The sequence below is a fragment of the Leptinotarsa decemlineata genome, unplaced genomic scaffold (genome assembly GCF_025532065.1).
Source record: "Leptinotarsa decemlineata unplaced genomic scaffold, Ldec_3_MD MMD2_tig00001064_RagTag_RagTag, whole genome shotgun sequence".
Classification (NCBI taxonomy): Eukaryota; Metazoa; Arthropoda; class Insecta; order Coleoptera; family Chrysomelidae; genus Leptinotarsa; species Leptinotarsa decemlineata.
The window spans coordinates 8,134,406-8,150,150 of record NW_027412558.1 but is presented as its reverse complement, the minus strand read 5'-3'; the positions used below and the strand labels follow the sequence as shown (position 1 = coordinate 8,150,150).

The 15,745-nt window shown below is 35.0% G+C and overlaps 1 protein-coding gene across 5 annotated transcripts in view; it reads right to left on the bottom strand.

Moving 5' to 3' along the window:
- The window catches only part of LOC111502532 (Death-associated protein kinase related), a 361,534-nt gene that overhangs the window by 69,985 nt on the left and 275,804 nt on the right, over positions 1-15,745 (bottom strand). Inside the window, exon 1 of one of the 5 annotated variants that reach the window (XM_074175628.1) lies at positions 9,925-9,943. The exons of the other annotated variants lie outside the window; for them this stretch is intronic. Within the exon in view, the coding sequence (XP_074031729.1) occupies positions 9,925-9,926 (2 nt within the window). The 5' untranslated portion in view covers positions 9,927-9,943. Of the gene's footprint in view, positions 1-9,924; positions 9,944-15,745 lie in introns of those variants that run through there. 5 annotated transcript variants of the gene reach the window in all.

Below are 15,745 nucleotides of genomic sequence, written 5' to 3'. Positions count from 1 at the left end.
GTGCTAGGCTTCGTCGAATAGTTCCTGATTGAATGTTATGGTTTTCTCGTTATTGAAGTTTCGCATGCTATATTTTCTTCCCGTACACGGCATTTATTGTGATTACCACTGATTATAAGGGTACAGTAAAAGTACTTCTGTAGTACTCATTACTTGAAGAAGGAACTATTTTCGGCTTGAACGAACTTCCTAGTTATTATTGAAAGGATATTTGTGAACTGACCCTGCACTCTACATTAGAGACATCTGCTTCTACAAATAGATTTACTCAATTCGTTATGTGTTTATTGACAACATCATGTATGAACGTGATATCCAAAAACCAACGTTTGTTTGAAGGTGACTGACAATGTTTCATAATGAATTTCATCAGTTCGGACTTCCATTGTCTAATATTATATAAAATAATTTGAAATCCCTGAAATAACTAAAAAGAAGAATTAAAAAATTAAAGAAGAGGAATAAAAATGAATAGCTGAAAAAACGTTTATATTAAGCAAAAAAACCTGAAATGAAAATAAGTGAAGTAAAATACAAGTAAAAATGAAACAAATTGAAAAAAAAATATAAATACAATAAAAATAAAAAAGTTGGAGGAATCGGTCCAGTCATCACCCGAAGACGATTGTGGATACCTTACAATCGAAACGTCGTGAATTAACTTGGCTTGGAATCTCTTAACTTTTCAAATTTTATTGTTGTTATATTTTTTTCAATTTGTTTCATTTTTACTTGTATTTTACTTCACTAATTTTCATTTCAGGTTTTTTGCTTAATATAATTGTTTTTTCAGCTATTCATTTTTATTCCTCTTCTTTAATTTTTTAATTCTTCTTTTTAGTTATTTCAGGGATTTCAAATCATTTTATATAATATTAGACAATGGAAGTCCGAACTAATGAAATTCATCCAAAAACCAGCTATACAATTCCTTGCAGTGAAAGACCGTTAGAATTGACCCAGAACACTCATGAATCAAAGAAATTGGAAAGGTTGTGTAATTCCTGTTCCTGTGCTTCGGTTTACATCGGAACTACCAACGCAGCATCAATATCAGGATACAAGCGTAGCTGTCGCGTTATACAATCGGGGAAATTAATAATTGCAGAACATATTCTAGCATCACAACAATGTTAACAGAAGGGCAGGTGTAAGGGCAGAAATGGAAATAATACAACTCCCGTACAACGACGTACCACCTGTCAACAACATAGACCATTAAGATCAACCTAGTAACAGTGCATACCAATCAGAACGACCCAGCAAGAGTGCGGGCCAATCAGGAGTAAGCATTCGCCCCTATATCACCCCTATATCAGTTCCACCATCACCCTTTTTGGTAATATAAATACGAGAGAACACGTAGCTTGCCAGTTAGTTGTCGCTGAGACTTCGAGATTTGTCCACGCAATCAACGCACATACCAGCTGGGAATAAGTTCTCATTAGGCTGTATAATCAACTCCATATACTTGATGGGACATGAACCAAGTGTAATTACTAAAATTATTGGAACGGAACCAGATTAGGTATTAGGTCAATAAGAAACAAAGACTACTGGGAAAATATACATGGAAAATACACGAACAAACCTTTATGAAGTGACCGGCAGAAACATCGTTTCAACACCTCAGTAATCGATTAATCGATTCAGAATGATGATCGAGTGGTTGGAGACTATTTGAAAGATACCCGAACAAAGCTGTAAAATAGCTACTGCAAACTATACACTCAGAAGTAATTATTAACTTATTGATTATTTTTGACTTAGCATTAACGATATTTTTCACTGAATTTGTGGAAGAAAGTAACGTATCACTTGAAAACCATTATAACTAAATGTTACTTCACTTTCATTTGAGATGGTATAAAGTGGATGAAGTTATCTGATTCAATAAACATCATTTATTCATTTTCTTATCAAACGACGAAAATATGTAAAAACAGAGAATAAAAACGGTACATGGGTAATATTCTTATGGGGACTCTGAGGACTTGTTTATGTTTTCGACAGTTTGTACATAATAAACCAGAATACTTTTTAGATAACAATATGGCCATGGAAATATTTCGTCAGTTACTTGCTGATGACTGTATCATCCGAGTATTTTTACATGATATGCAAATACGAATCTCATGACTGGTCAATCTCAAGGCCGCGCGCGGACAAGGGCTCACCGAACAGAATTGGCAAGTCACCTCCTGATTACATTTCATTATTATTTTAGTAAGCTCATCCTTACTTGCACGCTAAAGTTGTTCCGAACAAGAATTGTGCGACCGTGTAAAAAAAAGATATTAGCTTTGAACATGAAATGTTTATAAAACCTGTCAATAATGAAAAAATCTATTCCTTCGATGCGTAATAGTTACATCGTACGCGTACAGTCTGACAATTTGTTAGCTCCGTATAATGGAAATCAAAATAAAAATCAAACTCAAGGAGCTATCATCTTAACTATTATCCTGAGGGCTATTATAATGGCCAAAACATCTAGACTAAAATAAAATAATCAAGACAAAATGAATAAGAATACCGAAGCCGATTGTTGATACCAACAATCGAAATGTCGTGAAATTGGTTTGAAATCTTTTTGTTTTTTTAATTTTGTTATTCTATTTTTAGTTTTTCAATTATTTCTTTTTATTTTATGTTTATTATTGAAAAAATATTGCTCATTTTTATTTTTTTACTGTTTTACTTTGTGGTCATTTCCATCTTTTATCTTGATTGATTGACAATACTCAGTGGATTTTTTCATATTTCCGTAATGTCAGTCAGTATGTTTATTTTTTACTTTATTAGTTTTATTGCACTGTATTTTCACGAAACAAGTACTAATCGAGTACTCATTTATTTACCTTTATCTTCTTACTACATTGTTCTGTTCTCGAAGCCCCGATACATTCGGGAGGACGCGCCAGCATTATCAACCAACGACCACTCCCCACACCGTGGGGTAAGTGATCATTGGGTCCGAGAATCATGTGTCCCGAGCAAGCGTAGTGAGCCAAGAATGATAGCCTTCTGCATCTGTCCGGCTAAGATTTCTACCTTAGTGCGGCAAGCCGGTATGATTTTAAGATTCGAGAGTAGAGAGGGCATCATTATACCAAAGACTCTAATAATCAGAACAACCATCTTGACAGAGTGATCTGGATAGAGTCTGCGGAGTTCGAAGAGAAAATCTCCGTTTTTCCTGCTCTTTTCTGACGATATTTGTCGTTCCCCATAACGGATTGAATATCCCCCGGAGCGTAGGGCAACACCGGTGTCTCGTTATTTTTTTTTTCACCGTAGTGTGCGTTGGTCAAGCCCTATCCCCCTAAGCCCCGATACATTCGGGAGGGCGCGCCAGCATTATCAACTAATGACCACATGTGCCCTGAGCAAGCGCAGTGAGCCAAGAATGACAGCCGTTTGCATCTGTGCGGCTAAGATTATTATTATATTATATTTTTGAATTGGTATGTTTTATCTGTGCTAAGATCCTTTGTTGAGTTTGTGTGGTTATAAATCATTTCATGAATGTATTGTGAATTCTTTCATTATATTGTTTATAGTTTGTTTATAATATTGCATTCATATATTTCAATCTATCTCTGGACACTTTACTCATAGTATGGCGCAAAGTAGCAAAAGTTGGAAAAATGGTATTCGAGATAAAATTTAATTTGTTGATGGCTCTTGATTCTACACCAATTCGAGTAACCACTCCGGCTTAACAGATTGCCTCTGGTCTGGATTCCTGGCCATACTGGCCTGAAATGCAATGAGACTGCTGACTCCCTTGCAAAAGGAGGGTGCTGCAAACAGCTTCATCGGACCAGAACCTGTCATTGGCATCACTTTTGGCTTTGCCAAACAAAGATGGATGAACTTCGGGCAGAATCATCCAGGATTGGCTCACTACAAGGCGTTTATTCACCCTTCGAATCTTGATACCAAACAGTTGTTGGACTACAGTAGGGATGAACTACGATGTCTACATACTTTGCGCCTGCCTCGCTGGGGACCGAATTAGGTTTTTAAATTCCGGCAGAGCCGTACTCTTACCATCTGACCTCAGATACCACTCACCATAAAAACTAATCGGCTTCCTTAAGAAGCTGGGTCCATTTGGTCGAGTGTGAATTGGTGTGAACCACAATAAAGCCTTGCGGGTTGCGGTGGAGGGTCGAATAGACCCACTCACTCTAGACCTAACCTAACCACTCCGGCCTGGAATAAAGACATCCCGTCGCATACCGAGTAGGCGCTTCGCGGCGCCGGATCAATGGAAGCGTCGATCCACGGACGAGAGTCTAGACGCCACTCACAACGCGGGCGTCGTCCTCTCTACACGCGCATCACGTGTGCCGATGTGCTCGCGAGACTCAAGCACACGTTTTAGGCTTGTTTCAGAAATTCCAGGAATAGCAGGAATCAACAAAACCAAAACCATAAATAATTAATTCGATGTAGAGAATTCGTATGCTCGGAATTCGGGAATGTCAAGGACAGGCGAGAAACACAGCTACTTGTTTTTAGAATGGTTTCTACAAATGACGGAGGTTATTGAGATTATTTTCGAAATACATTCGAGATGAACAAAATGGCATTCAACTTAGGGCAGAAGGCAGGCCAATTTCAAGACGCAATGATCTAGAAACGGAAAAATGGCTGAAAACAACCCAGTTAGAGGCGTCACTATCGGTTTTGTGGTCAATTACATTCAATTAATTTTTTAATAATTGAATTATGGAAGCAATCAATTTTTTATTTTTCTCATTTGAAAAAGTTAATCATGACAGAACCCTTTAAATGACGCCTCACAAAAATTCACAAATTATTCAGCTATCAAATAAACGCAGAAACAGGATCTAAGGAAATCCAGAAATCTACAGTTTTTAGCAGGCTTTCACAATCCTATAAGACAATGCTTTATTTTCTTCAGTCAGTGCAATGTCAAACATTTTTTTTCGAGTTAAAGTACTTATGGTACAATATTTCATATTACAATTATTATTATTATATAATTGATTACTTACTATTTGACTTGCCAGATGTTCAGCCTCAATGAGAAAGTCCTACTTTCTTTCATGATAAAAATCATTATAAAATCATCATCAGCAGAGTTGTTTTTGTGTAATTCTTCTTTCAAAGTGAAAATTAATATTTCAGTATCTACTTCTTTCAATATTCACCATTTGAATGCTCGTTGAGTATTGCCATAAGTATGCATTGTATAACATAAATTATTTTTACTAATTGTATACAGTCCACTTTAATTCTTACTCTGGTATAACGGGTAATTCCTATTTGGGAAAGCACATTTGTCAGCAATGAACTTTTTCGTCCACTTCATTCATGTGCCCCACAGAAAGAAGGAGCAACACTTATCTTGTGAAAAACCTTGAACATTTCCGCATCTGAAACTGTATCTCTTGTCCGAATCAATCACGAAATGCTCATTAAGACAATAAAACCAAACCTTGGGCGAATCACGGACGGACTTATTCCGTTTCAGAAATCACCAGTTTAGACTAAAGGATCAACGGGAGTAACTATTGAACCAAACCGGCGGTTATTACTCGAGTCCCTTCGGATTCAAAGCATCTTCCTTGATTTTAATATGAAGCCATTCGATATTCGATACTATTTTATGTTGGAAAAACATAAAATGCAGTAAATTGATGGATGTAGCCGTTACTAGGTGGTAGGAAATAATAATGAAAAGAGAAATTAAAATTTATATGTTTTTTACCACATTCATTTGTAACTAACGTTACTGCAGTTTCGTCCTATACGGACATTTTCAACCTTATACAACTTATATATGATGTAATAATAATATAATATATATAATGTTCGTATAGGACGAAACTGCAGTAACGTTAGTTAAAGAAAAAAAGTGGTAAAATACAGAATTTTCATTTCTCTTTTCAGAAAATGCAGCCTTCTCTCGTTGAAATAATGTATTTTGATTTGAGTCATAACATGGGATAACTTGGAAACACAAAAACAATCAGAACGGATATAAAAAGAAAGAAATTAAATTTCTTTATACTCTCCCAGATTTCCATTTCATGGAATTCATTTCCATTTGGACTATTTAGAGCACCAAATAGAAAACTTTCAGGGTCGTTCTCTTTATAGAGCCCGAACTTCTACCTCTACCACATTGTAACGATATCGTGCATCGCACATCACTTCGAAAAACTAACGAACATAGAGTTCGGTTCGATAGCCACTCCCGAAAAAATCCGTGTTCAAGTGACCCAGTTGGTTCGCGTGATTTATAGAATGGCGCACGGATAATTGCTGATCTGTTCGTCCGAAATGTCCCACGCTATTTCGTCCACGACGACGGGATAATAAATAATAACTGGCAGACCGTTATTATTATTGTTACATTCTATTACGATGAAACGCGATGCGGATTCTTTGGTTACGGAATTGTTGTTGATCGGTTCGGAATTAATCATTTAGACTCGTTCAGATCGATAAAGTACTATTGTGATAACAAGGTGTAAAATATATGTTTGCTTATTCCAACGAATGGAAACAATTTTGAAAGATTATGAAACCACACGACACCTTATGAAACCGAAGTTGAGTGGTATTTTTAATTTTGTGCATTTAGAAACTTGAGTTTCTAACAAACTGACCATACCACACAGTCCCCTACGGCTCTGAGGAATGATTGATTCCCTGGTATTTTTAAGTTCCACCCCTACATTGTTTTATGAGCTACAAGACGCCAACTACAAAAATATTTATCAAATGTATTTAATAAATAATATAATTTGTCTTTCAATAGTCTAGTACATTCAAATCTAATTGTCATTCATTACTCAATATCTTCCTTAATAAAAGAATAAGTTTTTCTTCACATAACAAATAATTGTTTCTAGCAATTAAATTTAAAGTTTTTCCATAAATAAGGCATTTGGATTTCTCATTGCAGATATCTCTCACACTTACACCAAAACAGCTCTAATTGTTCTATAGTTTCAACATGGACAAACATGAAGTCCATACAGGATAGTAGTGTTAGTAGATAGTAGTTTAGATGAATTTAAAACAAATTTAACATATGCACCAAGTCGTGGCAAAACATAGTTTTGTCGAATCAAACTCAATCACGACCTGTTTTTCAACTTTCAACTGAAACCTTGATAACTCATTGCTTCGAGACAATAGTCAGCATAATATACCAACTGAAAAAAACAAAAAAAATCGAAACCGTGATCGGAGAATGCCTAAATTTTGCAATACAAATCAGCTATTGCGCTTTCGAACAATTTCCTTTCAAATTGAAGAGTTGATCGTTGCAAAAGTTTTTAGCATTCACAGAAACAGGTGGATTTCACCACGAGATACTTCAAGGATGATTTTAATAATGGCACGTTATAACCCCAAGCCTATTGCGTGTGCAAGACAATCGCTCAAGTTGAAGTATTACTTACTATTACTACAATTGCAATATTAAATTCTAAGTTGCATTTCGAGGAGTCCCAAGCCCTATTTTCAAATATAGGGATTGTTATTAAAACTTAATTTGGGAAAAATACAGTACATAAACTTTTCTGGTAATTAGAGTAATAATTAAACAACAATAATAGTATGACCTTTCCTTTTTGGAATTTGAAAATTACACAGGTCATTATTTTTGCGAATTTAGACTTCGATGTTAGCTGTCAATTAATGTGTATATAGGTAGGAGCAAAACAGCTGGTAATCGAGTTCTGAGAAATAATTGAAATATACTTTGGATGTCATTATATACAGGATGACAATTTGAAAACTTACAATGGCTATATCTGAGCAACTAAATAAATTATAAGAAATCGCCAAGAACAACTTCCATAATAGAGGGAAACAAAATGATGTAATAGCTAACTTGTTTTCACTTATCCCGTCACCTCCAGCCACCCCAACTCTTTAGTTGTTTTCTATTATCAATTTGAGAACAATTCAAAATGACTTCCATTCTTTTCAAGACAATAATAGAGTCTATTTTCAAACTCTGGAACTAGCTTGGCATTCTTGGATTATTCTTTTCTTCAGTTGGTCTATTGAGTCTCGTTGCGTCTTAAAAACAACATATTTTAGGTGGCCCCAGAGAAAAAAATCAAGAAGACATAGGTCTGGGTATCTAGGAGGTCATTCGCTAGGACCTCTTCTTCCAATTCATAGAATTGCATAATTATTATCCAACCATTGTCTAACTGGAACTAAATAATGATGCCCAATCCTGTAGAGAAAATGTAATAAATTTTCTTCGAAAGATAATTTGGCGTGTATGTCTCTCTGAGTCTTCAATTCATGAACTATCCGAGATTCGATAGATTTTTCTAGCATACATTTCTTCATTTAAATTTCCTTCTATAAATAATGTATCAATAATTGCATTTTTCAATATACCAACCCAAACATTATCTTTTTGGGGATATTGCGTATGTCCTTCTCTAAATAGTCATGGGTTCTCGTCACTCCAGTAACGATACTTTTGTTTATTTGTGTGCCCATTCTAATAAAAAGTGCAATCGTCACTAAAGCAAATATTTTTGATGAGCCGAGATTCTGCGATAATTTTAGCCGTCATAATTTCACAAAATTAAATTCTTCTGTCGGGGCAATCTTCACCAAGTTCTTGAAAATTTTGCATTTCATATGAATGAAATTTATGTAAGATTCCTTACAGATTCGCGTGATAATCCGGTTGCTGTAGCTGCCTGACGAGTCGATAAAGTATGATTTATTGCAAACAGTCCGAGTACTATAATTTACGTTACTTCGTTCAGTAATCTTGGTTGTGACAATACAAGTTTCTTGAAATTTGGCTACTAGTTGGCGAATGTAACACTGATCTTCCCCAACATAAATAAAAATCATTTCCACACGTTCAGCTGTGTTGTATACCATTGTTGCAGATAAAAATTATGTTTCACGTGTACAATGTATCGAAATAAAAATCAAATGTATTCATAATAAGAGTATTCGTTTCCCATTTTGAAGTAAAACATGTTACTTTTACTCATCAACTAAATACATTTTTTTCAGGTACAAATAAACAAAAATAGTACAGGCGTAAAATGTTTATGAGTCTCAATATCATTGCTACGATGGCAATAAGAATGTTTTTGAACATTTCCTAAATTAATATCAGAAAATAACATTTCAATTTGAATAAATAGTGTTTTATTTATCAAACCAAAACTTCATCAAATGTAGCTCTGTAGGGTACCAGTGAAGGGCTTTTAGACAAGGGATCACAAGTAGGGAATTACCTCCCTATTATGGAAGTTGTCTTCAGAGATTTCTTATATTTTATTTGTATGCTCAGATATAGCCATTGTGAGTTTTCATATTGTCACCCTGTATATTTGGACTTAAGTTCAATGAAAATATAATTTGCAGTTTTGAAAACTAAAATAAAATTTATGTACTGATAATGAAAGCTTTTTTGACGCATTTATGCGTTATATAAAACCTCCTACCAGAAGCATAATTTTCAAAAAAAAGGTTTTCCAGTTTTCTACTTCTTCTTTATACGAAAATGTAGGAAACTTTCCAAGAAAGGAAGAAAGCAATCAAGTTCAAAATGAACTGTAGATAATGTCACGATGACACAACGTAAAAATATTTCAGGTACTGTTATCGTAACATAAGCAGATTTGTCTCCTCCGGTGACATACAGTCACAATGTGGTGCAAAAAATGCGTATATTTTTGCCTTTAATAGTTCAAGAAGGTGCTAACGAGGCTGACAAATCCATCAAAAAACTATAAATTGCAACCAGACAGAAGCACAATAGCAATTACGAACGTCATATGTCTTATTTATCTATACGACGCAGAGTCGATCATAACCGTCTACAATCGATGAAATTCCCCCGTTAACAAACATTAATAACAGTCTGGAGTATAAGATATGTACATTCCTCTGGAAAAAAATAGCCTTCGTTACGTACGTACGGTAATTACGGAGATACCGCATCTTCCTTATGTCGCCAACAAAAACTACAAGCGCTTCTCCATGACAGCATCTAACATGTCAACAGGGACGTGCTGCACGACGTCCGACACACATCCTTTGATCGCAAACTAACATCAATGATGAAAAATGAGAAATTAAACTTCCTATGTTTTTATACCACTTGTACACGTGGTTTATTTCTCATCTTTCATAATGATCTCCTACCACGTAGTAATGGCTACATTTATCAATTTGTTGAACATCAATGACATACAAATTTTTTTCTCATGACATGCGATTATCATTCGATAATACAGACATCATTTAGATACTCATTTTAATCATGAATTGACGCAAACAAAAGATTCACTGGAAAACACTTGATATCACAGTATATAGCGAGGCAGTATCAAGATATTTAAAAAAGCGATTTAGAAACTGTAGAAGAAAAAAAAACATTTTCGCAAAGTTATCTGAAAAACTAGGTAGATTCCGCATCATTAACCCTTCAATTCCGGAAAGAAACATTCCTAGGTTTCCAAAAACAAAGGTGAAACAATTGCTCACGTAATTTTGAAAGTTCTGTGTACAGTAACATCATTATCACTTTTGTTTAGAATAGCAATACGGTGAAGTGAAACCTCAAGCATAGTAAAAATCAACCAATAAGTCAACTCACACTACTTTCATCTCTGGGTGACCTCGAAACGAAGTGTGGAGCCAATTTCGTTCTTTTACCATTCGCGTGTGTTCGTATGAAAACGAAATTTAAGGTTATTATAGAATATTTTGTGGTAAATTACGCATAACCAACTATAAAAACTATAAACAATAATAACAACAGCGAATAAACTAAACACAATATCAATTACCGACCGTTTATTATAACTTATCCGATGTCCATCGTACCGTCAAATCCTTCGATACTACAGCACTGAACGTGTTGGATGAGAATATCATCCTAAGAGAGGTTGAAGGTCCCTGGCAACTCGGGCGGATCACGTGGTAAGAGAGCCTACTGGTTATATTATTCTATTGGGTCTCAAGCATCAGTTGTCATTTATGATTATACAAACGACCGTCAGATGGCCCTACTTGAAACAAATCCTTCATTTATAAAATCAGCGATAGTTTAGAAACAGCGCAGTAATATAATAGTGGGTGTTTGAAAATAAAGAAGTGTGTGTGAAAAAACGGGAATCACTCGTGAAGGTGTTCGTTGGACGATTTACTATGATTTTTAAAAAAAATTGTAGAATTCTATTGTTAACTGTCAGTAATAAATCTCATGGCAGTTCGTTGTGATTCCAAAAAAAACTCAATGTCATGAACTACTCCAGACAAATTCAGCACAATTTTACTGATGCCCAAAAAGACTCGTGAGTATAGGAAATGAAAAATGAGGAATAGAAAAATGTCAACTTGGGAACTGAAAAATCCGTACCTATACAACATCATTACAGGTGATGAAATGCACTGAAACTGAGAATCTATTATCTGTTTGGGTTATTTTGAAATATCCATAACAAACCCATGAGTTGCTCGTTAACGATGCACTTCCAAGATAATGATTACTTGTTTTTTGACTCCACTGGGATTATCACCACCATTTCGTTAGTGGATTGAAGAGCAGTTGAAACTTAATGGTATATAACAAATTTCTTGCGAACATTCTTCGACGTTATTGAAAGAAACAATAACACATCAACCCATCAATAATTGATATTGCCAGAAAAAAACATCTAACTGCTAATTCACTGGTCATATTCTGCGGATTTATCAAAAAAAATTTATTCAATTCAGATTAATATAAAATATAAACCGATACAACTTACATCTATGAAGGATCGTGGCTATCTAAGCCAAGCTTGTGTTACAGATGAACCTATTAAATAGTTCTGGAAAGTCCTAGAAGGACGACCAAAATGATGAGCAGTCTTTTAGCATAACTAGAGCATCAAATACGAAAGAAGAAACAGAAACATCACCTGAAGACTTGTTTCCTTATGTCAAAGAAAAACTGCGTGGAGAGCTATTTTCATCACCACAAGAAACTGTTGGAAATCCATGATTATGTATTCAATTACCCTTTCAGGCACGTTCAATGACATGATATTAACGCTATTGACATGCGCACACACATAAAATCAGTACTTCGAACCTAAATACAGAAAACCTATACTTTTAACACCCGCGCGATTCGAAATATCTCGCGAAATGGTAAATATGCAAATTCTTCAGGAATCTAGAGATCTAGTTAAGATGAGTTTCATGGCTCAAACACGTATGTATCATCGAAAAATGTGTATTTTTGGGAAAGAAAGTTTTTGGCTTTCTAAAAGGAAGGAAGTAATCAATTTGAAAATAAGTAACTCTAAAGATGGATGTGTAGATCATGCAAAGAAATAACTTTCAGACACAAACTGAAAGAAAGTCCTCCTGGAAAACCCAAAAACTTTCTTTCCCAAAAATTAATCACTCCTAAAAATATAACCCCTTCAATTCAAGTATATAACATATTTAAAATCGAAAATTGAAATATGAAATTCGAGAAAAAAAAGTTTCGATTCGAAATCTCCAGTAGTATCTCTTCAAAGTAGGTACTTACTTTTTCTGGAAACGTATACTGAAGGGTCAACAGTATTTTTTATAATCAGTATCTATGTAAAGTTTCATCAGCTCTGGCGTGATAGTACTCACCTGCAAAAAAACATAAAATCAGCATTTATGTAAACGTTACTTCAAATATTTGAACAATATCTGAGAGACATTGATTGCAGTTGAACTCGTTCAAATGTTCAAATCAGAACACTCTGGCAATCTTTAATATATTTTTATAAAAAAAAAACTGTGAATTCATCGATGAAAATGAAATTTAAATTTCATCTGATCATAAGCCACATCGTTTCCTTTTCAATATTGTTTTGTCCACTTATTTCGGATTCACAAATTGATGAAGCATGTGTACACGAAAAAACAAGTCTATAAATCCAAGCCCACATTTTTCTATAGAAATCATAATATATTCTTCTCTTTCTCCTTAGTTCCAATACGTTTATCTACCTTTTGATCTCAGCAGTCTATAGATTAACCTTTGATTTATACAAGCAATTCTTCATGCCGACATAAATACCAACTAGTATTTATCAAACAGTTGATGAATTATGGTGACGCGAGAAAAAATCGAAAGTGCTTGCGAAGATGCGATTTCGTTATTGAAACGATTACGATTATAAATGGTGTCTGCATTTCTTGCATTTGTTTTCTCTTCGTTTCGTGATCGATAAATGCTTCTATTAATAATAAAATTGAATCACTTTTGAAGGGATCATCATCATCAAGATGTAATTGCTCATTTATTTTAACAAATATCTACAGAAAGTCTTGTTCGTGTATCTAGCAAGTCTAGCAACTTTCAAAAAGAAGATTTGGAAGGTAGTTAGTTGACGAAAAAAAACTAAAAGCGAAATTTAGTGGCTAGAAGCGAAAACATTTGTAGAGCAATACATTTAGTTTCAAATTGTCTCTGAAAATTTTGCAGGACCATAATTCTTATTGTGATCGTATTTGTAATTAGGATCGTCTTCTTCATGAAACTATTTCTGATGAATGGATGAAGTGACAGAAAACGTAAAAAACAGTTATGTTAGTAATATGATGGATATTAGGCAAGTATACCTCTGCGTTTTCTACAAACAGCACAGATAAATACATTTTTCTCAGCATGGTGTCGTTTACTCAAATATCAGAAACACAACAGAGTATCGTGAATACTCTGACCCGTCACAAATCCATCAAGTAGCCTTGCAGCGAAAGTTCTAGTGAAAGATATTAGACGAATGTCGTGCAGTTGTTTATGTCGAAGCTAGGCTTTGCAACTGACCTCCTTGGAGGGCCTTATTTATCCTTGATATTCGGGTAATTCTCCGTCTTAGTCGAGGGAATTACCATCACCTTTACTGGTTTTTTGTTTGACTACATTTTTTGTTACTTTCAAATTAATGGTCAGTGCAGCTTGGCTCAAATCGTGTGCAGTTAGAAATCGAATGACACCTCAAAAACATTTGTGCACATTGCCAATTGCACAAATCAATTTATTGCAGAGTACAACACACTGTTGGTTGACACTGGAAGTCACAGCATTCTGGAAATGACTTCTGACTTTATGCCTCCAATAGTCAACTACGAAATGCCTTATAAAGTATTGTTCCCGAGTAGAGAAGACTGGGTTTCTCCGGGAGAAAGCAGATAGTTTTTGGTTCACAGATGGATCAAAAACACCTTCCGGCTCCGGTGCAGGTGTTTTCAGTCGCAGACCCAGGACAGAGATATCAAACCTGCCTAGGAACCTATGCGAATGAATTTCAAGCGGAAATTTACGCTATTGAATTGTGTGCGGAGAGATTGGAAGAATCCAAACAGTTGTTGGACTACAGTCCAACAACTGTTTGGTATCATCGTATCATGCTACGATGTCTTCTTACGGGTCACTGTCATTTGAATCATCATATGCAGAAACTCATACTATCGGAAGACAGTGTGTGTCTCCTCTGTTTGGAAAATGATGAAACAGCAGAGCATATACTTTGTGCCTGCCCCGCTGGTACCGAATCAGGTTTTTAGAGTTCGGCAGAGCCATACTCTTATCCTCTGACCTGAAAGACCACTCACCATACAAACTAATCAGCTTTGTTAAGAAGCTGGGTTTATTTGGTCGAGTGTGAATAGGTGTGAGCCACAATAAACCCTTGCGGATTGCGGTAGAGGGTCAAATAGACCCACTCACTTTGGACCTTGCCTAACCTAACACCTCAAACATAATTTTTGATGAAGACCACTATTCAAAACGTTTTTTGAAAAGGCCTTTTTCTGAAGAGAATTGAAATTTCAATCAGGACTGATGTTGTTTGCTATGATTCAGACTCAGCAAGAAGAAAGCAAATTGTTCCGTCAAATACAACCAGATCGTGAACATATTTCATAATCTACTGTGGTCAGAAGAGACCGAAAATACACAGAACTACAATATGTGAACTACAGTTCCCAAAATATTCAATAGATATTTTTTTCGCCAGTTGAAAATTCACATTGTACAATGCGGTGACTACCTGGGAATAGGGATTTTGAAAAGCTTTCGGTTGACTCGGCGAACTTCTTATCCAATAAAAACATATTTTATCAGATACATACTACATACTAGGTAATTTGATAATTATTATAGAAAGTAAAACTAGTTTTATAACTAGTTTTACTTTCTATAATGGGGAATGTTCATTCTGACGAAAATCAAGTAGTTTTCATAAAAGAGCTCTGAAACAACGCATTTTAAACTTATCATTTCAACCTTTTTCTTTAAAAAATTATTTAAATACTTAAAAAAGAGGAATGAAATGATGCATTCAACATTTGAAGGGATTCGTTTCTATTTCACCATTTGGCAACATCGGTTATAGGTAATAAAGGACAATGAATCTGTTACCTGTATGAGTCAAACAAAGATGACCTATTTCAGAGGCGTGCTGTTCTGTTTACTTATGTTCCGAGACATTATGTGACATATGACATTTTGTGCACCTAACCTATCTTCCTCTATATAAATAAATAACAAAACAACTGTTGTTAATGTGGCTCGTGGAGGTGGTATTGAACTATAATTTATATTTTGCCTTAATTGTTGATTTATAGAGATCATTTTCCTACTTTAAAGTAGAATATCTCGGTACCTATAAATTATTCCAACTTGATATAGGCACTGTTGCCAATATGTGAATTAGAAACAAAT